This window comes from Plecotus auritus (assembly GCF_963455305.1).
Source record: "Plecotus auritus genome assembly, chromosome: 9".
NCBI lineage: Eukaryota > Metazoa > Chordata > Mammalia > Chiroptera > Vespertilionidae > Plecotus > Plecotus auritus.
In genome coordinates, this window is record NC_137783.1 from 75,035,538 (window position 1) to 75,058,264 (window position 22,727).

Sequence of the window (22,727 nt, forward strand, 5' to 3'; positions counted from 1 at the left end):
AATGTCAACACTGTAGAATATGTTTTCAAACTATGCATCTTTTTACATTATACAAATGCTTTATTCATCTGCATAAAAGGGGGTCAATTCAATTTTGTGAAAGCTTACTATTCATTTCTTAGTGGTATCTTTTGAGATCATATTCATTTTATTTCATCATTACAATTATAGACTCAATCTTAACTTTTCTGAAAGACAAAAACTTAGAAGGTTCAAACTATGAAATTTTAATATCTAGTTCTTGCAGTAGTCAACAGTGAACATTACAGATTCATCCCCATGTATGTCCCTTTCTTTCAAAATGAGTTTAAAAAGTTCATTCTCCTTTTTACAAGCTAGAAAATATCCTTTATACAATGAAGACTCAAATTGCATCTTATTGTTATGTCCTGGAACACTTCTCATAAAGAATATGATGTCATTTTCTTCATCATTGATATCATCAGGAGGACTCATTTTCTATAGAGAAAAAATATTAATTTTTTTAGGGCATGAACAATCAGAATATGTGCAGTTTATTTTGAAGTATATTATTGCACAGAACTAAAGAAATTTTTATTTTTACAAGTTAAGTTTAAAAACATATCTCAGCATACAGGAATACTGACCTCCTTTTCCTCTGAATTCCTAATCTCCTATTCTCCTTGTCTACTTTGGCTGTTCCTACCATGGAATGCACATTCAGGTCTAGCTCTCTAGTTTTTCCCAATTTATTAATCATATAGCTTTCTTCTCTTTCTCCCATTGCTCAAGCTGGAGTCAAATTCTAGCAAAGGCTACAACCTTTTTGGGGCTAATGTCATTTTCTGTCATTTCCAACCATTCAGAGCTAAAGACATTGATGACCTCCAACCATAGCCTAGCCTAGCTCTAGTTTGTGAGCCAACTGTGAGAGAGGCAGAAGTGGCAGGCATCTCCGCTTCTTCCCTCCCTTAGTGGGGGCTAGAACTGAAACTTGCTGTTAAGAGACCCACTGCAGTTGTTCTAGGGCTGAGTCCTTGATTCCTGTTTAGCCTTACCATATTGGCTTAATCAGCAGCCTTTGACTTTTTCCTACCAAGTATTCCAATTCCATAGTAGTCCTGAATTTCTATTCTGAAAGTAGTCTATTGTCTGGGTTCTGCCCTGGAAGGCCAAATTCTGATTCCTATATATTTCAGACACAGAACAGGGTTTTCTCAAGAATGGCTAGATCATTTGAAACTATAATCCTGCCAGTCACCTAACTGACAGACTGCCTATACTTTTAAAAAAATTACACCATACCTACTTTTCTTTTTGTTAAAAATATTTTTTATTGGTTTATTTTATTGACTTATAATTTTTCAAATATATCTTTATTGATTTTAGAGAGGAAGAGAGAGGGAGAGATAGAAACATCAATGATGAGAGAGAATCATTGATTGGCTGCTTCCTGCACACCCCTACTGGGGATTGAGCCCGAAACCCAGGCATGTGCCCTTGACCTTGACTAGAATCAAACCTGGGATCCTTCAGTTTGCAGGCCAATGCTCTATCCACTGAGCAAAACCAGCTAGGTTTGGTTTGTTGACCATACCTACTTCTCAAGATGAACTAGAAATTCTGAGGACCACCCAAGGTTCTTTCCATGTTAATCCTGGAACTGTAGATATTTGAACTTAATTTTAACCCCATGGCAGCAAAAATTCTCATGATCCTAACTAAGAAAAGACAGAGAAAGCTTCAGATTCAAAATAACTTTCCAACATCTTCCTAAGATGCCCGAAAGAAGTTTGGGTACCTCCCAACTTTTCAACCAATTATGGAATTTATAGTCATAAGTCTTAACTTTGTCCTTTATCAATAAGAGGGGGTCCTAAATTGATCACAGTATAGACCAGTTCTCCCACTGACATGTATTTCTGTAGCTGACTACAGTTATCCCAGAATTTAGGAAGAGATCTTAAAACTGGGGATTGAATTTGGGACTAAGCTACTCTAATGTATAAGTGAGAAATAATCCTTAACCAAAACTTCAAAAGCTCTAGAAATATTAGAAGGAGATGAACCTGTTAGTTCAAACCTGGCATGGAAAGTTGTGGTTGAAAGTGCGGGTATGAATAGGTAGAACAGCGATCTCTAATCATAGTTCAATGTGACATTTCAGAACAGGGGCAAGGAAATCGTGGGGCAGTAGCTGTCCTTGGTTTTGGTGTTGATTATTCATAGCCATCATAGGGAAGGTGCACAGTAAGTGGATATGGAAACAGCGCTACATAATGAAACTTGAATGCTCCAAGGACCTATGGGATTGTTTACATCAGGAGGGGTTGAATTTGAACCCACAGAAAGTTAAGCCGGACCTAAGGTCTGTTTTTTTTTTTGGTGTGTGTGTGTGTTTGCCCTTTTCACAGGTGCATTAGCACATTTGAGAGAATCCTGACTACGCCTGAATGTCTATACAAGATACAGGCACTAATAGTAACTTCTTGAACAAATCCCTCTTGGTGTCATGAAGGTTCTTACCCAAAGGCAGCAGGTATCCATAAGCACTAGGACTTTATAGCTAGTAAACAACACAGAAAGATGAGCACATAATGGCAGCAAGTTGTGTCTTATTATCTAGTAGAACATAGTCTATATTTATAATCACTGCTAAGATCCTTAGTAGTGGGGGTAAAGGGTTAAAGAGCATGAGCTAAAACTAGTCCCCTTCCTTCCTTCCTTCCTTCCTTCCTTCCTTCCTTCCTTCCTTCCTTCCTTCCTTCCTTCCTTCCTTCCTTCCCTCTTCCTTCTTCCTTCCTCTCACCCTCCCTCCCTCCCTCTAACTAATATTTACTGAGTTCCTTCAGAAGCAGATTTGCTATGAAGCTAATGAAGCTTAAATGTCAGAGGCCCCCACTTGCACAGATCTCTTCTAAGGCCCCTTCTTTTCTTATTCTAAATAAAACTTGATGCTTTTGGTAATTTTATATTCTCTTTCTTTAAAAGGCCTGCCCAAATTGTATAAGCTTCAGGCTCCCCTAAATCTGATTTGCTCCAATTCCTACTGTATACGAAGCATCCTCCCCTCCCCTCCCCTTCCCTCCCCTTCCTTTCCCCTTCCCCTTCCCCCTCCCCTTCCCCTTTCCCTTCCCCTCCCCCTTCTCTCTCTTCTCTTCTCTTCTCTTCTCTTCTCTTCTCTTCTCTTCTCTTCTCTTCTCTTCTCTTCTCTTCTCTTCTCTCCTCTCCTCTCCTCTCCTCTCCTCTCCTCTCCTCTCCTCTCCTCTCCTCTCCTCTCCTCTCCTCTCCTCTCCTCTCCTCTCCTCTCCTCTCCTCTCCTCTCCTCTCCTCTCCTCTCCTCTCCTCTCCTCTCCTCTCCTCTCCTCTCCTCTCCTCTCCTCTCCTCTCCTCTCCTCTCCTCTCTCTCTTCTCTTCTCTGCCAAGCATTATTTCCATCCTTTACAACACTCCCCTATCTCTTGCAGTAATAATCCGATTAAAGTTCAGGCTTATCCCAGTTTCTGAATCTGCTTCTGAAGCTGAATTAGTTTTTCTTTATCACACATAACTTGATCTTGGCCATCTCTCTTCTGATTTTATTGCTAAATAACAACATGCTTAATCCTCTCCACCCTCCCTGTCTACCCCAGGCCTCTAAAACCGTTATGATAACTAAGCTTCCTGCTTGTCAGGCCTGAGAATGGGAACTCTAAATTGCCACCCAAAAGGTCCTTCCTTCCAAGTTGCCTCTCAACATGTCCACTAGGTCATATTCTAACTTCAGTTCCATTGCTCAAGTATTTTACTGGCAAATCCCCAATCAGAAACTCTTCAAGAGAAAGAAAATGGAGAATAGAGAAAAAAAGCAGTGGCCAGAAATAATTTATACTTTGCTTTGAGATACATTATACCATTGCTTTCACAGCAAATCTTGTTAATTTTATCAACTTAGCTGTACATTAAAAATAACATATATCAACTGAAAGCTGTAGGATGCAGGAATAAAACAATTAGGTTTCTCACACCTATCAGAATGGCTATCACCAACAAATTAACAAATGACAAGTGCTGGCGAGGATGTGGAGAAAAAGGAACCCTTGTGCACTGCTGGTGGGAATGCAGACTGGTGCAGCCACTGTGGAGAACAGTATGGAGTTTTCTCAAAAAATTAAAAATGGAACTCCAATTTGACCCAGTGATCCCACTTCTAGGAATATATCCCAAGAAATCAGGAACACTGATCAGAAAGATTATATACACCCCTATGTTCATAGCAGCACAATTTATAACAGCAAAGATTTGGAAACAGCCTAAATGCCCATCAGCAGATGAGTGGATTAAAAACGGTGGTACATCTACACAATGGAATACTATGCTGCTATAAAAAAGAAAGACTTCTTACCAGTTGCAGCAGCATGGATGGACCTGGAGAGCATTATGCTAAGCAAAATAAGCCAGTGGGAGAAAGATAAATATCATATGATCTCACTCATTTGTGGAATATAATGAACAGCATAAACTGATGAACTAAAATAGATCCAGAGACATAGAAGCGTCAAACAGACTGTTGAGCCTCAGAGGGAAGGCAGGGGAGGGTGGGAGAGGGGGGTAAGAGATAAACCAAAGGATTTATATGCATGCATATAAGCATAACCGATGGATACAGACAGTAGGGGGGCAGGGACATGTGCTGGGGGCGGGTGTGGGGGGAGCAGCTGGATAGAGGTCAATGGAGGAAAAAGGAGACATATGTAATACTTTCAACAATAAAGAATTTAAAATAAAAAACAATTAGGATTAAAATATTATCATCATAATTCACAAAGTACATAGAGGGCTTACAGAAGGATAATTAGCTTCATTCCATTTAGCAAGACATTTTGGAAAGTCATGCAATCTCCAAATAAATGTAATAATTCCTATATGTCTTCTATATTATTATTTACCTTTAGATGGTTTATTCAGAAGACCCAGGCTATGAAACAAGTGTTGTACCCCTTCCTCCCTATGGCAGACTTAGAAAAAGCATGATGGGTTAAAGAGTTGAACTATTTTAATAGTTCTCTGCTTCTTGCCATTCTTGGTCTAGATAAAAAGTTGGACTGAGAATACTTAGGTTTCCTAATCTTCCATATATATATATATATATATATATATATATATATATATATATATATAATTTAGGTTCAGTCTTACCTTAAAGGAAATACTTTTGTTCATACAGGAGAGAGTAAACTTTTCTTTACAGTTCACAGAGAGGGTTACTGCCATACCTCTAGAGCAGCTATCTTTATATATACATATTACAATTTTAGTCTGGGATGCATTCTCTGAAATAACAAATGAGAACACTAGTTAGAAGAATTTTTGCAAATCAATATTTATAGAAATTAGCTAAAGGATAATCCTTAATAGACCCATTACCCATCCCACACACTGTGATTCAGTGGAGACTATATGCAGTTGCTCAGACATTCTTTAAAACACATTCAAATATGTATCACAAAAGCAGTAACATTTTGAGTGTTTAAGAGATATTCTGAATTCTAAAAGATTGTCTTAAATTTTTCAAAAAATGTATTTTTATGATTTCAGAGAAGAAGGGAGAGAGAGATAGAAACATCAATGATGAAGGGATTCATTTCAGCTGCTTCCTGCATTCATTTCAGCTGCTTCCTGCACGCCCCCCGCCCCCCCCGCCCCCCCCCCCCCCCCCCCCCCGCGAAGGTCAAACCCACAACCCGAGCATATGCCATGACCAGAATCGAAGCAAGACTTCCTGGTTCACAGGTCGACCCTCAACCACTGAGCCACACCAGTAGGGCTGTGTTTAACTTTCAAATGCTAAATACAATATTAAAAATCTACTTGTTAAGGTAAAAATTCAGGATTTTTCAAGGGTGCACATTCACTCTTTCAACTCTGCCTAAACTCTGATATTTGGAATTTATACCTTGGAAAGTACAATAAACTTATTCATTTTCTAAGCACTCTAAATTTCTGATGGGAGACAGACTATTTGAATTGCTTGATATTTATTTTTAATTTTGAGTTTTGAAAATGCTATCAGCAATTTCAGCAGGTATGAAGGATCCAACTCTATAGAAATCTTATCCAGTTCATGCAATTAACAATGAAGGAATTCGTGATCCAAATGTAGGCCCAGAGTAACATGACCCCTAGATATATCTTAAAATTTTTTAAATTAAATTTATTGGGATAACATTGGTTAATAACATTATATAAATTTCAGTTGTACAATTTTAGAATACAATATCTGTATACTCTACTGTGTCACACCACCTGAAACCTAGTTTTCCATCACCACGTATTTGATCCCATTTACCCACTTCATCCTCCTCCCAACCCTGGCAATATCTTTATTATATCAATTTTTCATCTCAACTACAGTATTTGGATACTCTATAAAGTTTCTTGTAAGTGAAATTATTACTACTGCTATATCTTTTCATTTAAGGACTAGGTTTATAATAGAAAAATGTAGGCAGTAAAATGGAATAAGAAGTAGCTTGTCATTTCTATGTTTGTAAATATAGTTTAAAAATACCTTCACACTCAGAATCAGTCATATCTTCAAACATGGCTTGGCTTCCCTGGTAAACAAAGAGAACTTGGTTGTTCAGATTTCGTATGATTGACAATCTAGGTTCAAGCTTGCCAAAGTAGTCTGATTCCAAGTTTTCTAGAATAGACATTAAATCGCATTAAAAATAAGTTTTTTTTCAAAATTTAAAAATATATATATATGAAATATATAGGCATACTATATATTTCAGTTTTCAATAGCTATTGATCACAATCTTCTGTTACAGAAGCAGCTAAGATAAAGTTGCACAATGTTTTTTAATCTACTTCCAAAGACAACTCTTGCTTCTTATATCACCCAAGAACTACTCTACCTCTGAAATGTTAAATTCAAACATTCTGCTTTCTAATCACAATCTCCTATCCTAGTTGTTTTATACTTATCCTCTGCTTCACTGAGTCCTCCTGCTTTTAAAATAGGAGTTTCCTCCCTCTCCAACCTTCCTGTCTTCCTTTCATTTTCTATGCAGTCTGGACCTTAAGGTTAATCATTTTGTCTACCCTTTGCCAGCCTTTCCAATCCCGAACTCGTTTGTTCATTTGTCTTTCTACTACAAAACTCCAAACCTGGCTGCTGAGTGTCACTGGTAATTATACAAATGCACAAACTGGTGCCATTGCAAGCATATATGAATTGTCAGTACTTTTTTTTTTTTTAAACATTTCAGCACCCTCTTTCATAACCCATAGCTATCATTTCATATCTTCCTTACCCTCCTCAGGATCTCTACATCATCATCTCTGCTTTCACTTTCAATAAATGATTTCCTGCTACTCCACTTACAAATTTAACTGTGGCACCACCAGTCATTTCCTTATCCCTCTTGTCCCAAGGAAAATGTAGAAAAGGCGCCCCTTCTGGAATCTAAGACTAACTCTACCTGTGCTCTAATGTATATTCTCCTGAAACCTTGATTTACCAGTCATCCCCTCTTCTCTATCAACCCAGCAATTCTATTTCCTTGATTTTTTTTCCTAAAGAAACAATCAGAAAAATGTGTAAATATTTCTCTGCTATAATGCTTATGAGAGCACTGGAAACAATTTAAATGCCCATCAATTGGGGCCTGAGCAAATAAATTTTGATATTTCCTTACTATGGAATGTCATGAATTTAATATAACTGTAATTATTCTTTGAAATGGAAGGATGTCCATGTGTATTAAACTAGAAAAAGAAACTTAGGTATAGTATTACACACACACACACACACACACACTCACACACAGGTGGGCAAAAATAGGTTTACAGTAATACAAATAATATAAGAATACACAATAATACAAGAATAAGATATGTTGCACATGCTCACAACTGTAAACCTACTTTTACTCACATATATTTGAAGAGGTACAGAAATAATACATAAAATGATATTGATTATTATTTCTAGGTCTTTTTCATGTTTTTCTTTTTTAATTGCATGAATTATAATAAACACATTATTTTTATAATCAGAAAAACAGAAAACTCTTTTCATTTTGAGATTTAAAACTTCTCCATCAATCATATCCTATTCGGTAGCTAGCCTTGTTTCTTCTTTTAATAGTGGAGCTTCTGGTAAGAACTATGTCATTGCCTTACTTTCCATTCACTCTTCTACTCATTGCAATCTCTCTCTGCCTCCATTTCTCCACCAAACTTCTTTCAGCGAGATCACCAAACTCCCTGTTGCTAAATGCAATAAATGCCTTCCTACCCTTGGTTTTCAAGGCTGTAAAATTCAACATAGTGACTATTACCTCCATCTTGAAAATCTCTCCTGGGATTCTGTGGCATTCTCTTGTTTTCTTTTTTCCCCCCTGTCCTCTTTGGTTACTCTTTTATTTATTAGCTTCTCTTTCTACTGCATCCTCAAACATAGGTATTCCCCTGATTTAGTCCTTGGCTTTTACTTTCTCACTCCACACATTTCCTCTGATTTGTCTTTTTATTCCTATAGTTTCAGCTGTCATTTCTACACATAAGCCTCCTATAGCTGTATCTCCAGCCCAAATTTTCATCCTGAGCCCAGAACCATTATGTCCAAGAATCTACTGAACATTTCCACTAGGATGTCCCACAGATGAGATACAAAACTAAATTAATCATCTATCTTCCTCTTTGCTCTGCATACCACTTTACCCTGCTCTTTCCCTTGTGCTTTCTATTTCACAAATAGTACAAATTGACTAAGTGAGAAAATATAGGCACCATCTTTCTCTCTGTCCCCTTCCTAGTCCAACTTCAAAATACTTGGCTTCTTCCAAGTGTTTATAAAATCCATTCATTGCTTTTCATTGGCACCCTGTTATCCTGCCTAATTCATGTCCCCATCATTTCTTACAAGGACAATAGCTTCTTAATTGTCACTCCCCCCTTTTTTGTCTCCACACCAATCTACATATATAAAAGCCCAGCGACTGGAACAGTGGAATGACCACAACAACCGGAATGATTGGTGGCTATGATGTGCATTGCGACAGCCTGATCTGGGCCCCAATCAGCCTCCCACCCCCCGCTGGCCCGGCCCCTGATTGGCCCCCAACACTCCGATCCAGGGCGGGGCTGGCCAACCACCCACGGCCCCTCACCCCGACCCGCCTGGCCTGATGGTCCCCAATCCGGGCAGGCCGGCCGGATACCACCCGTGCACGAATTCGTGCACCGGGCCTCTAGCTCTTTATACTGAAGACAGAAGGACTTTTTAATTTTAGTTAAAATTATCTCTGAATTTTAATGAGGAACATGACCACCCAGAATAAAGTCAATGGAATATGAGTAGAATTAATGTGTATGACTTCCATCTAGAACCTTTAAAAGGAATAGGCCATCTTCCTCTTATTTTGAACCCTTTCTTGCTAGCTGAGATATGGACCTGGGAAGTGTGGTGATGATTTTCAAGTATGTGAATGAATTAAACAACTTAGGGTATAATGGAATAACAAGACAGAAAAATCTTAAGACCCCAATAACATCAGGCTGCATCCAATTATAATAATCTTGAACTGCCTACTTGGACTTGTTTTTGAGAGAAATATTTCCTATCTTATTCTGTCACTATATTTTTGGATCTCTTTGTCGCAGCAGACCAATCTTCATTTTAGATCATGCATATGTTGCTTAATAAATCCCCAGTACCCAAAGATAAGGCCCAAATTCCATACCTTGAAATAAGAGAACCTTCTTGATCTACATCCTATTTATCATTCTCTCATCATTCTCCTACTCCCATTCTGAAGTACTCTTGATTCCTTATACATGCTATGCTTTCTTTCATATCTTGGCCTTTCATGTGGTCTTCTCTATGCTCAGAATACTTTCTCTTTGCTAACTTCTATTCCTCTTCAAAAATTTCCCTCCTTCAAAGTGTCCTCCCAAAATATACTGGACTGAAATAGATGCCCTTTCTATATGTTCCCATAGCATCCTGTGCTTTAACATACCACGTTCTAATTGCCTTCCTTAAGTGCCTGCTTCTCCCTATCGGAACTGTGATTTGCTTACCACTGTATCCTAGTGCCTAATAGTGTCTGAGATACAGATGCCAATACAGGGTGGCAAAAACAGATTTACAATTGAGAGTACTCGAAACAGTTTATTTTTGTATTATTATTTATTAATAATTGTATTGTTTTCCATACAAACAATTGTAAACCTACTTTTACGCCCATATATATTGAATTAATAAATGGAGAGTAGGGCAATCTTTAAAAAACACAAGGAGTTACATGTCATTATATCTCAGTGAAGCTAGAAAACAAAAAAACCCATGAAGGAATAGTATTTTTAAGTTACTTTTTTTCATTTATAGTCCAGTAATGATCACCTTAAAAATGTGGAAAGTGCTATTTTTAAGGAAAACTATGAGAAACTAATGATCTTTAACAATCTGTACATCTGTTAGAGGATCACAGGCCAGATATGGGGATGATCCTCTCTGAATGCCAGAAAGACAAGGGCTGGGTACATCCACTTCTTGCAAAGACTTAATGACTCCACCTTATAGTTCTTGCTTGCTCCCACCTTCCCCATCTCCTCTACTTTGAAAATAATTTTTTCCCTGGGAGCCTCCTAGGCTTCTTCCCAAAGCATTTCTGAGAGAGAGGGTTGAAGAAGAAAGATGTTCTTGATTTTAGACTACAATTTTCAGGCTTTAAGTCTCCTTTTCCCATGTCATCTAGAGAATCCATGACTTCCTGCTAATCTCCCAATCTGTGTAGCAGGCAAAGTCTGTTTTGTAGATCCTAAGAGTTGGAGAATTGCCTAAAGTGTAAATAAGCAATTTTGTTAGAGGTTCTCTTTTGTATCCTTTATGGACAGCTTTATTTCAACTCTGTACTACTGGGTCCACATTGCTTTGAGGGAAGATTAGCTTCTCAGATAGATTGGTACTAGTTTCTCTCAGCTAAGAATGGTGATATGGATGTGTCTGTGGGATGCTTAAGTAGCTATTTTTACTTTAGCAAAGAAAGAGAAATAAATTTATACTTTACCATAATTTTCACCTAAAGGGGAAAAAAGAGAAAGAAATGTTAAATTCTATATTTCAACTTAGAATATCCTCTCACCCTACCTTTTGTTACTCTTTCTGCCACTCCCCATTATTTAACTTCTATCTTACTGTTGTTGTTGGCCCTATCAGAAATCTATATATATAAAAGCCTAAGCAACTGTTCAACCAGTAGCTATGACGCACACTGACCAACAGGGGGCAGATGCTCAACACAGGAGCAGAAACCACAGGCATGGAAACATGGAACAGACTGATGAATCTCAGAGGAAAGTGGGTAGGGGGGAGGGCAGGAAGAGATTAACCAAAGATCTTATATGCATACTAGATGCCTTGTACACGGATTCATGCCAGTGGAGTTTCTCCATCTGGTCTGTGCCCTCTTACAATCTGGGACCCCTCAGGGGATGTCAGAGAGCCAGTTTTGGCCTGATCCCCATAGGATAGGCCAAGGGACCCCACCAGTGCATGAATCAGTTCACCAGGCCTCTAGTATTATATAATCATCCACAAGGAACCATAAAACAAAGCTCATTAGATAGACTTAGTGTGTTCTCTGGTAAGTTAGATATAAAACCTAAATCCAGGGCTTATAAATATAAATTTGTAACAAAAAAGAAATTTTATAAAGTGACAGATTTTACTCTTAAATTTGTTGGTTCAGTGGAAGGTTGCCTCAGGACTTTCTATGAAGCTTTCAAATGAAGCCAAATGGCCCATGAAGACTAATAATAAGAATCTGTTTTTATTTGCCAGATATATCTACATTATATGGTACAGCTCACTCACAGATTTAAGGTATCTCTTATATACTTTGCCAGTTTGCTTAGGGAAATTGTGTTCCCTGAATGTACCCAATTTTGTGGAATTATCATGATGTGCACTAGCTTTCAACTTGTAAATGGGCTACTGCTAACTGAAGTGCCAGGTCATGTGGTGGACAAGATGCTGGGACTATAGATATATTATGGTTAACTTCCAGAATCCCAATTTTCCTTTTTTCAGAGAAGTATATCATTAGCATCACAATTGAATTTGATGACAGTAAGGAGTCATTTAATAGTTCATCTCACAATGCCTTTTCTAGTTGAATACATTGATCTGAAACTTGTATTTGGCCTATTGCTTTAGACTTACCTACAAAATAAAGTGTGTTGTCAGTAAATTGCATTTGCACAAAATTGATGAAATTGTTTTCTTCTGTTTCAGCAGCCATCTTTATTCCTAATGAAAGCAAAGAGCCGTCTGTTAAAAGGTAGTGATTGTTCCTTTTTCACAAAAGGGATCTTTTACTCCTTACTGCTTTGTACTACCTCCAAGCTCAGGGGTCAGTGTATCACCCAGTATGCTGACCACACTATGGACATTTTTAAAAAAATAAATCTTTATTCAGGTTATCACAATTGTTTCTCCTCCTACCCTCCCCATAGCTCTCCTCCACCCGGTTCCCACCCCACCTTCTGCCCTTACCTCCCCCCCACTGCCCTCATCCATAGGTGTATGATTTTTGTCCAGTCTCTTTCTGAACCCCCCCATACCCCTTTCCCCCTGAGAATTATCAGTCCACTCCCTTTCTATGCCCCTGATTCTATTATATTCACCAGATTATTCTGTTCCTCAGGTTTTTAATTCACTTGATTTTTAGGTTCACTTGTTGATAGATATGTATTTGTTGTTCATAATTTTTCTCTTTACTTTTTTCTTCGTCCTCTTCTTTAAGAATACCTTTCAGCATTTCATATAATACTGGTTTGGTGGTGATGAACTCCTTTAGCTTTTCCTTATCTGTGAAGCTCTTTATCTTCCCTTCAATTCTAAATGATAGCTTTGCTGGGTAGAGTAATCTTGGTTGTAGGTTCTTGCTATTCATCACTTTGAATATTTCTTGCCACTCCCGTCTGGCCTGCATAGTTTCTGTTGAGAAATCAGCTGACAATCGTACCTTGTAGGTAATTAACTGTTTTTCTCTTGCTGCTTTTAATATTCTCTCTTTGTCTTTTGCCCTTGGCATTTTAATTATGATGTGTCTTGGTGTGGTCCTCTTTGGATTCCTTTTGTTTGGGGTTCTGTGTGCTTCCTGGACTTGTAAGTCTATTTCTTTCACCAGGTGGGGCAAGTTTTCAGTCATTTCTTCAAATAGGTTTTCAGTATCTTGCTCTCTGTCTTCTTCTGGCACCCCCATAATTCTGATGTTGGTACACTTGAAGTTGTCCCAGAGGCTTCTTACACTATCTTCAACTTTTTGGATTTTTTTTTTTCTTTTTGCTTTTTTGGTTGAGTGTTTTTTGCTCCTTTGTATTTCAATTCTTTGACTTGATTCTTGTGTTCCTCTAGTCTGTTGTTGGGTCTCTGTATAATATTTTTTATTTCATTCAGTGTATGTTTAATTTCTAGTTGGTCCTTTTTCATATCTTCGAGGGTCTCATTATATTTATCGGCCTTTTCTAGGATATTCTTGAAAAGCCTTATAACTGTGGTTTTGAATTCTACATCCAGTCGTTTGTTTTCCTCCATTTCTTTCGTTTGTGATCTGTTTCTTTGTTGCCGCATTTTCATTGCTTCCCTGAGTTGGTAGAGTAGCTTTGTGTGCTAGGTTTCCCATATGGCCCAGTGGGTCAGCCTCCCCAGTTAACCTGAGGTGGATACTCTTGGTGCACCCCTTTGTGGACTGTATGTACAGCCTTGTTGTAGTTAAGTCTTGATTGTTGTTGGTATCACTGGGAGGAATTGACCTCCAGGCCAGTTGGCTGTGAGAATCAGCTGTGTCTACGCTAGGAGAAGCTTGGTGCTGGAGACAGCCTTATAGGATTAGACTTGCCAAGTTGCAAAAGCCTCTGTGCTCAGCTTGGATGGGGTGGAGTCTCAGGGTGGAGCAGACAGTCTTGGCTTCCTGTCAGCCTTGCCTTTGCAGGCGCGTGCCTCCAGACCTCTGCCTTCCCTGGCTCCCGAGTCTCCGCCTGAGAGTCCAGATTCCCCCCACAGGAGCGCGGGTCCCCAGGGGCTCGCCTGGAACTGGGGTTCAGTGCAGTCAGAACTGGGGCTCAGTGCAGTCAGGAGCTTCTGACTCCCTTCTGCTAGGGAAAGCCCGTGGCAACCTCTGCAGTCTTTGTGCACACTGGCGTGTGCACCTCCAGACCCCTGCCCACCGGGGCTCCCCCAGGTCTCCCCTGGGTCTCGGAGTCTCTGGGTGCCTTTCTCTCTACCTGACAGTCCAGACTCCCCCTGTATGAGCCTGGGTCCACGGGGTTTCACCTGGAACTGGGGTTCAGTGCAGTCGGAACTGGGGTTCAGTGCAGTCGGGGGCTTCCTTCCTCCTCCCGCCAGAGAAAGTCAGCCAGGCTTTCAGCCGTCCTTCCTCTCTGTATGCACAAAGACCCTTTGCAGTACCTCCAATTCTCTGTGAGCTTTTCTCTTTCCTTCTAGTTGTAGAATTTCCACTCAGCCAGCTTTCTTGTGGTTCTGGATGGTGTCCGTTCTGTCTTTTAGTTGTAGTTTTGAAATTGTTGTGCGAGGCAGCAGTTTAGGTGCTTACCTATGCTGCCATCTTGGTTTCTCCACACTCTGGACATTTAAAAGATGCCGGGAGTCTTCCGCTTATGCATACACGTATTCACGCATTCTTTGCAAACCATCAGATATTTGGAATCTAGAAAGCATTTTCTCATTAAACAATGTTACAAAGGGTGGATAAGTGTCCCTCTATGAAACTGAATTATATTATCAATATAAATGTAAGATGCCAGAAAAACACCTAATCATGTCCTTTAACTACACTCAGGGGTCCTCAAACTACGGCTCATGGGCCACATGCGGCCCGCTGAGGACATTTATCCAGCCCGCCGGGTGCTGCTGCCTGTCCTGCTTAGCAGCCGATTCGCCCCGGCCCCACAGTGCGCATAGGAATTTGTTCATAGTTTTTTTTTTAAACTATAGTCCGGCCCTCCAACCGTCTGAGGGACAGTGAACTGACCCCCTGTTTAAAATGTTTGAGGACCCCTGATTGGTTCTATCTGTCTTACAACCAGTAGGTTCCTGTGCGTGAGGGACAGTGGGTTTATCTAAGTGCTAAAGGTGAGGTAATGAGAAAATGGCGTTCCACCTGGAAGTGAGGCAGAGGGGGAGGAGGCTGAAGGCTCTGGCATCTGAGGGCCCTCTTCCTCCTTGAGCAGCAGCAGTTTTTTTTTAATCTGGAATCTGGATATTATGCTTTTTATACAAGTAATACATAAATGCAATCTTTCTGTAAAAAAATCAAATAATATAGGATATGAAAATGTCAAAAATTCTTCTTTTTGTTTTTCTCTCCTGCCCCAGCCTACTCCACCCAACTTCAATATGGTGTGTATACTTTCAGATCTTTGTCTGTGGAACAGGAGTTCTAAATCTGGGAAATCTGTGAACTTGGATGGGAAAAAAACTAGTTTTACCATTGTTTGGAAAATAATACAATAATTAATAAATAATAATACAAGAATAAACTATGTTTCATATATTCACAACTGTAAACCTACCTTTGCACCACACTGTATTTATTTTCACCAATTTCTAAAATTTAGAAGTTCCTTCCATTATGTTATAGGAGACAAATCATAGCATTATTAGTAGAACTGTCACTGACAGAAATACAGATTTCCTATTGTGTTGTAATTGTTGCAGAGATCTTGAAATATATGGTTTAAACTTATTACTACTTTGAAATATATGGAAGTTATTAGTCCCACCATCAGATCTTGTTACTTAATGTGTTAATATGTGTTAATAAAGAAGCACATATGTACTATATTAAAATTTGTTTTAAAATTTCGACACCATTTTAATATAATGAGTTTCCTTTATAATCCCAAGTATGTATGCATGTATGTATGTATTTAATTAATTAATTATTTAATATATTTTTATTGATTTCAGAGAGAAGGAAGAGAGAGAGAGAGAGAGAGAGAGAGAGAGAGAAAGAAACATCAATGTGAGAGAAATACATTGATTGGCTGCCTCCTGCACATGTCCTGACCAGGCTGGGGCTCAAACCTGCAACCCAGGTACGTTCTCTTGACAGGGAATTGAACCTGAGACCCTTTGGTGTGCAGGCCAACGCTCCAACTACTGAGCTACATTGGCCAGGGTGATACTATTATTATTTTTTTAAAACACGTTTTTATTTAGCTGAGAGAGAGAGAGAGAGAGAGAAAGGGAGAGGAATATATATAGAGAAACACTGATGAGGGAGACATGGATAGGCTGCTTCCTGAACACCCCTTACTGGGGATTGAGCTGGAAACCTGGACACATGCCCTGATTGGATTTGAACTGGACTTGAACTGGAGACCTCTTGACCTCTTGACCTTGGGACAAGGCTCAAACAACTGAGCTACAACACCCCCTACTGGGGATCAAGCCCAAAACCTGGCATGTGCTCTAACTGGGAATTGAACTGGCTACCTCTTGACCAGTCGTGCATGGGACAATGTTCAAATAACTAAGCAACACTGACCAGCGTGAGACTATTATTTTTATATTACATTCGTTTGATTCTGCCTAATTCAAGTTACATAAAATGCAACTTGCAATGAGTTTGGTTTGACTAAAGCTTGTAAAGGAGAGTCAGATTATAAAGACCTGTTTAACTAAGCTAAAGAATTTGCAATTTTTTTTTCTGAAAAAAAATACTGCCTTACTTCAAGTAGGAGAAAGATGTGTTCAGATTTATGTTTTAAAAAGTCAATAATCTGGCAGCAGTGTAGAGAATGAATTTGATGGGTAAGACTGGACAAAAGCCAGAAAACAACCTTAGAGGCAATTTTAACAGTTGAGTAAGAGTTGATGAGCCTGTATAAACGAAGGTGGTACCTGTGGGAATGAAAGGAAGAGGATGGACTCAAGAGAGGTTAACAGCAGGATTTTTTTAGCTGATCACTTGTGGGTTGAATGGAAGAAGGAGGAACTGAGAATGACTTTAAAGTTTCTGACTTGTGCAATTTGTTGAGTGTTACCTCATTAACTAAGAAAAAGAATAAAAGAGAGGCTTGAGTGGAAAATAATTCGTTCAGTTTTGCAAATCTAAGAGAGAAGTGTCATAGGAGTCCAGGAAGAAAGGAGCTTCCGGGAGGAGCTGCTTGAAATCAGATACTGCAAAGCCCACAATTTAGATACAAATTTAAACTTGTTCATTGAATTTGACAATTAGGAAGTTTTGGTATAAGAACAGTTTGGGGAAAGTGAAGGTACAAAAGGCAGGTTGACAAAAATCTAGGACAGAATGGGATGGGAAAAAAGTGCAGACAGTGAATACAAACTATTCTTTTAGGAAGTTTGGCTATAAAGTGAAGAGAGAGGGTGGTAGCTGTTGGGAGATATATAACTTGCAAATTTCAATTTCTGGCTCCAGATCCATTGTTCCAACTGTAAGATATACTAATGAATTACTTTCCCAAACATATCCAAATGATCTGTTCAACACTGAAACCTGGAAGTCCTTCTTGACTCCTTTGCCTAACCTTTTTTGAAAAAAAAAAAACACGTTTTTATTGACTTTTTTTAGAGAGAGAGAAAGGGAGAGGGAGAGAGATAGAAACATTGATAAAAGAGAAACATCAACATCGATGTTTCCTGCACTCCCCCTACTGGGGATCAAACCTGCATGTGCTCTGACTGGGAATTGAATTTATGACCTCTTGGTTCCTGGGTCTACTATGCTTAACCATTAAGCCATCTAATCTTTTCTGTGTCTCATAAATACTGTAGATTATAACTCATAAATGGATTTATAATTTGGTATCACCCCTCCATCTTCATCCACACTGTTTTGTTTTATTTATTTAATTTTTAAAATATATTTTTATTGATTTCACAGAGGAAGGGAGAGGGAGAGAGATAAAAATATCAATGATAAGAGAGAATCATTGATTGGCTGCCTCCTGCACGCCCCACACTGGGGATCGAGCCTGCAACCTGGGCCTGTGACCTGCCCAGAAATCAAACCATGACCTCTTGGTTCATAGGTTGACGATCAACCACTGAGCCACACCAGCCAGGCCACACCGGCACTGTTTTATGTCAAGCCCTCAACACTTCTTGAACTTTCTATTTTAATACTACTCTTCTTGGTTGTCTTGCTTCCAGACTCTCCCCCACTACATACTGTTGCCTGAGTTATTCCTGCCTTTTTTTTTTTTTTTTTCCTGTCAAGCCCTTCTTCCTTTAAGTCCCAGCTCAAACCCCTAGCTAATCATTCTCTTCTCAGTACTCACCTTCCCCAATCCTCCCCCCTTCAGGCATCTGAAATAGCTCGTACACTGAATTAAGATTATTTTGATGACAAATAGTTCTGCCCAGCTTTAGCCTAAATTTCTTTAAGATAACAAGTTATTCTTTTTTAAAAAATCTTCAACACCAGAAAAGAACTTACATGCAGTAAATAAATGTTTGCTTTGATAAAACTTGTCACCATGACAACAATGGATAAAGGGTTGGTAGAATTTTTATTTTTTACGATTTTTTTTCTTTACTGATTTTTAGAGAGAGGAAAGAAGAGGGAGAGAGAGAGGGAAACATGATGTGAGATCACATGGACTGGCTGTCTCCTGCAGGCCCCTGGCTGGGCGCAACCCCGGCATGTGCCCTGACCTGGAATAGAATGGGCAACGTTCAGTGCATGGGATGACGCACAACCAACTTGGCCACACTGGCCAGGGCTAGAAATTTTTTCTGTCTTAAAACTTTCACTCCATCTTAAAGCCAATGAGAAAAAGAAAATGGGGGAAGTCTAAAAGCAGATTTTAAAAAATAGAATACTTTCTCTAATGTTCTTCTTCTTCTTTTGTTCCCTAGTAGTTAGTTTCTCCTGACTTCAGGTGAGTTTATTTTGAATTCTTTATTCTCTTGCCTCTCTTTTTGTTAGATCTTTAACATCTATGATTACAAGCATAGTGTCCCCTTCCACTTCCCCCAACGTTCCTTTTCCTTTCTCATCTGTGCTCCTTTGCTTTCTTAATCTATAAAAATTATAGTTTCCATTGGATAAAAATGTTTAAAAATATTTCATCTAAGATACTCAGATTATTGACTTTTATTAAAAAAGAGTTTAAACCATCTTAGAAAGATTTTCTCAGTCATATGCAGTGACAATTGGTTCTTTGAAACAAAAACAGTTTTAGTTATGCAAGCCTTGGAAACTAGCTAGGTTCTAGTGAATGGTAGAAAATTATGATGGAAATTAGGCCACATGCGTTCCAAACTTGTCTGGGGCCAGTCATTTAATTAGGAGGGTCTCAGTTTTCTCATTTGGATAAACAGGGAGTTGAATGGTCAATCTCTAAGGTCTTTTCCAGCTCCAGTATTTTGTAATTCTCAATTCTACATAAGTCTCAAGAAAAAAACCATTTGTGGCAAATGCCCTAATAACCACTTCCACATAATTATAAAACAACACGTATTGACTGAATATTTATTATGTAGCCAGCACTGTTAAGCTAGTAGGAGTTTAAAAACATACTATTAGATTAAAAGTAAAAATGTTCCAATGTTGTGGAATAGTATGGGATAAAATGAGGAGCATATTACCTAACAAATTCCCTGAAATCAGGCATGTAGTCATCTAGCCAGCAACAAGATTCAAAACCCAACTTTTCAGTTCTGTAAATCATTTTGTCCTTGAAAATTTTGCCATCTTATTAATATCTGTATGTGTGTGTGGGAGTAGACCTAGGTAAAGATTTACATAAAGAATTAATGATAAGAGATACATAATTAACTGCTAACTACAGACTAAAAGCCAAAAGCCAAAATGGCCCTGACCGGTTTGGCTCAGTGGATAGAGCATCAGCCTGCAGACTCAAAGGTCCCAGGTTCGATTCCGGTCAAGGGCATGTACCTTGGTTGCGGGCACAGCCCCAGTAGGAGGTGTGCAGGAGGCAGCTGATTGATGTTTCTCTCTCATCAATGTTTCTAACTTTCTCGCCCTATCCCTTCTTCTCTGTAAAAAATCAATAAAATATATTTTAAAAACAAACAAACAAACAAAAAAAACAAAAGCCAAAATGGAACTGATGTAGTTGGAATGGCCTTGTGTGAAAAGGAAAATGGAATTTAATCTTAAAGGATACTGAAAAGTTTAACAGATGGAAGAGCATTTATGTGATAATTTATGTGGTGGTGGTGGTGGTGGGGGGGGGGTGGGCGCTGGACTGAATGAGGCCACACTTTTTATGCTAGCAGGACAATCCGGCTGCCCTGCAGTGAACACAGGGTAGGGTGGGGTTAAATCATGTAGAGCATTTGAATTTAATTTCACAGGCAATAGGAAAGCAGGTTACTGAGCTGACAGTGCATTCTGAAAGAGATTAGAGACAGGTTATGAAACTACTATAAGAATTCATGTAGAAATTCAAGTAAGAATTAATAATATTCATATAGGGATAATATGAACAAATAAGATTTAAAAGATATTTTAAAGGAAGATTTAATAGAACTCGAAATAGCTGCATATAGGCAAAAAGAAAAGAGGATTTTTAAGGGTGTCTTAATTTTTGTTATACATACTTCGAAACAGATATTTATTCAGCCCCTTTGTTATTGTGAAATAAACCTCTTCTGGGGAATTGTATATTGTCGAACTGTAGCACAGCCTAAAGGTGCTGGGGTAGCTTCCATCAAGATGATCAACCTTTGGCAAATTTTGTGTTTGCTTTTAAAATAAATGATTTGGACTTGAGACTCCCTTTAAAGAAAAGCTTATCTATTTTGTTATTCTAAAGCAGCAGCTCTCAGGTGGTTCATGAGGTCAGAGTTATCATAGTAATTCTAATATGTAATTTGCCTTTTTCATTCCCATTCTCTCAGGAGTATACAATGGAGTTTACCAGAAGCTACATTCTGTGTGATATTACAGAGATTGCACCAGCAGCAGATGAGAATGCAGTTGTCTTCGATTAAGCCAGACATTAAAGAGATTTGTAAAAATAAAAAACAATGTCACTCTTTATAGTAGATTTTTTAGGGATCTATAATTTAAAATGTTATTTATGCTAACGTGATGGCTTTTTGTTATTTTAAAGTAAATTAATAGGTCACTATCTTTAAAATTTCTCAGTTTTAATTTCAAATACAGTAAATGACAGTAATACAGTAAATGACCTAGAGCAGTGGTCGGCAAACTGCGGCTCGCGAGCCACATGCGGCTTGCCGCTCTGTTGACTAATGAGTTTGCTGACCACTGACCTAGAGAAAGAAAAATACTTCAGGGTCCTTAATAATTTATAGATATGTAAAGAAATCAGGAGACCAAAAAGTTTGAGAATATTTGCTCTAAAGTGGTACTCTCCATTGTTTGCTAAAAGAGAAAAAGTTTCTACTCTGGCTTTGCTATATTCCTTATGTTGTTACTGACTGCCCATCAAAACGATGTCAGAAAACTTAAATTTCTCTCAATTGCTTTTCTAGCTTATTTACCTCTAATTGCTATGCTTGGGTTTCCAAATAAAGAGGAATGATATTGCTTACCTGTGCTCAATCGTTTCCTAGAAGAAAAAGTGGTCTGGACGGTTTCAGGTCCCTTTCTTTTCAGGAGGCTGTGTAGAAAGTGACAGCCCCTTCAGCAGAAAGCATTGAAACCACACTCGTAGCTGCTCCTTCGAGCCAGCCGTCAGAGGAAGAGGGAGGAACGAGGAAGAAAATTGGAGGGAGGAGACTTAGCACGTCTTGGACCCGCCTTTAACTGTGGGCTCTTTCTTAGGGCACTAGAACTGGAAATAAATTGTCAGAGAATGTGGGTATTTCTTTAATGTACAATCATTATTTTAATGAAATAATTTCTTCTGTAAAAGTTGGAGTTCTGACTGCCCAAAGTTTGTACCTCTTTCAGAAGTGTATCCAAGCAACTTTAAAAAAAGCATCTGCCAATTGGAACCATTTTTTTTCACATTAATCTGTTTGAGACTTTCTTTTTGTACTTCAGCACAAAACTTTCTTAAACAGTGCTGAATAATTAGCCCTATTAGAATAATTCACATAATGTAATTATAGCACCTAAAATGTAACTTTTGAGAAGTAGAATGTAAATATCACAGTCTTGTAAATAATTAGTAGAGACAAAGCTTTTTATACAATTTTTTTTCTTGAACATATGCTAAATCATACTACCTTGCTAGCAAGGTAATTAGCAAAGTGACTTTTGGTTTTTGCTTTTTTGCCAGTACAGAGACTATAAGGAAACAGAGGGGTTCTAGAGCTAGGAAAAAAAAAAATGCTTACATTGGCAGCTAGTTTTATTTTTTGTTTGTTTGTTTTTCAACAAAAGTGTTTTAATTTTATAAGATCATAAAAACATCATGCCCACAGTAGTGTTTATGAAATAAGTCTATGGCAGGATGGTTGGAGGTACTTGGCGTGGTGGTTATCAGAAGAAAAAGTGTACATTTAAGAAGTGTATGATAAAAAAAGAGAGGAGTGTATGATAAGAATGCACATATGATTGAAATTGAGATAATGAGTTTTCATCCTCCAATTGTAATGTCCAATCAGGCCAATCAACATGAAAGCATGAAGTGGAGTTAAACAGTGATCAGTAGCAGAGGACCAAACAAGTTAATTTTAAATGGCTTATTGCCAATTACTTTTCTCCAACTATAAAAATGTAAAATGCATAACAACCCATTTCTTAGTTTTGGGACACACATTTTTAAAAAATATTTTA

At 38.4% G+C, this 22,727-nt stretch overlaps 2 protein-coding genes across 3 annotated transcripts in view; one reads left to right on the forward strand and one right to left on the reverse strand.

The window, feature by feature from the left end:
• LOC308234293 (testis-expressed protein 12) overlaps nt 1–22,727 on the forward strand; it is a 104,356-nt gene that overhangs the window by 73,801 nt on the left and 7,828 nt on the right. The gene's annotated exons all lie outside the window — the stretch shown is intronic.
• IL18 (interleukin 18) lies at nt 85–21,673 on the reverse strand. The gene is given in 6 exon segments (XM_080641819.1): nt 85–247; nt 250–459; nt 5,140–5,273; nt 6,512–6,646; nt 12,179–12,265; nt 21,536–21,673. Coding segments are annotated over 5 exon segments (588 nt in total). The 5' UTR covers nt 12,258–12,265; nt 21,536–21,673; the 3' UTR covers nt 85–217.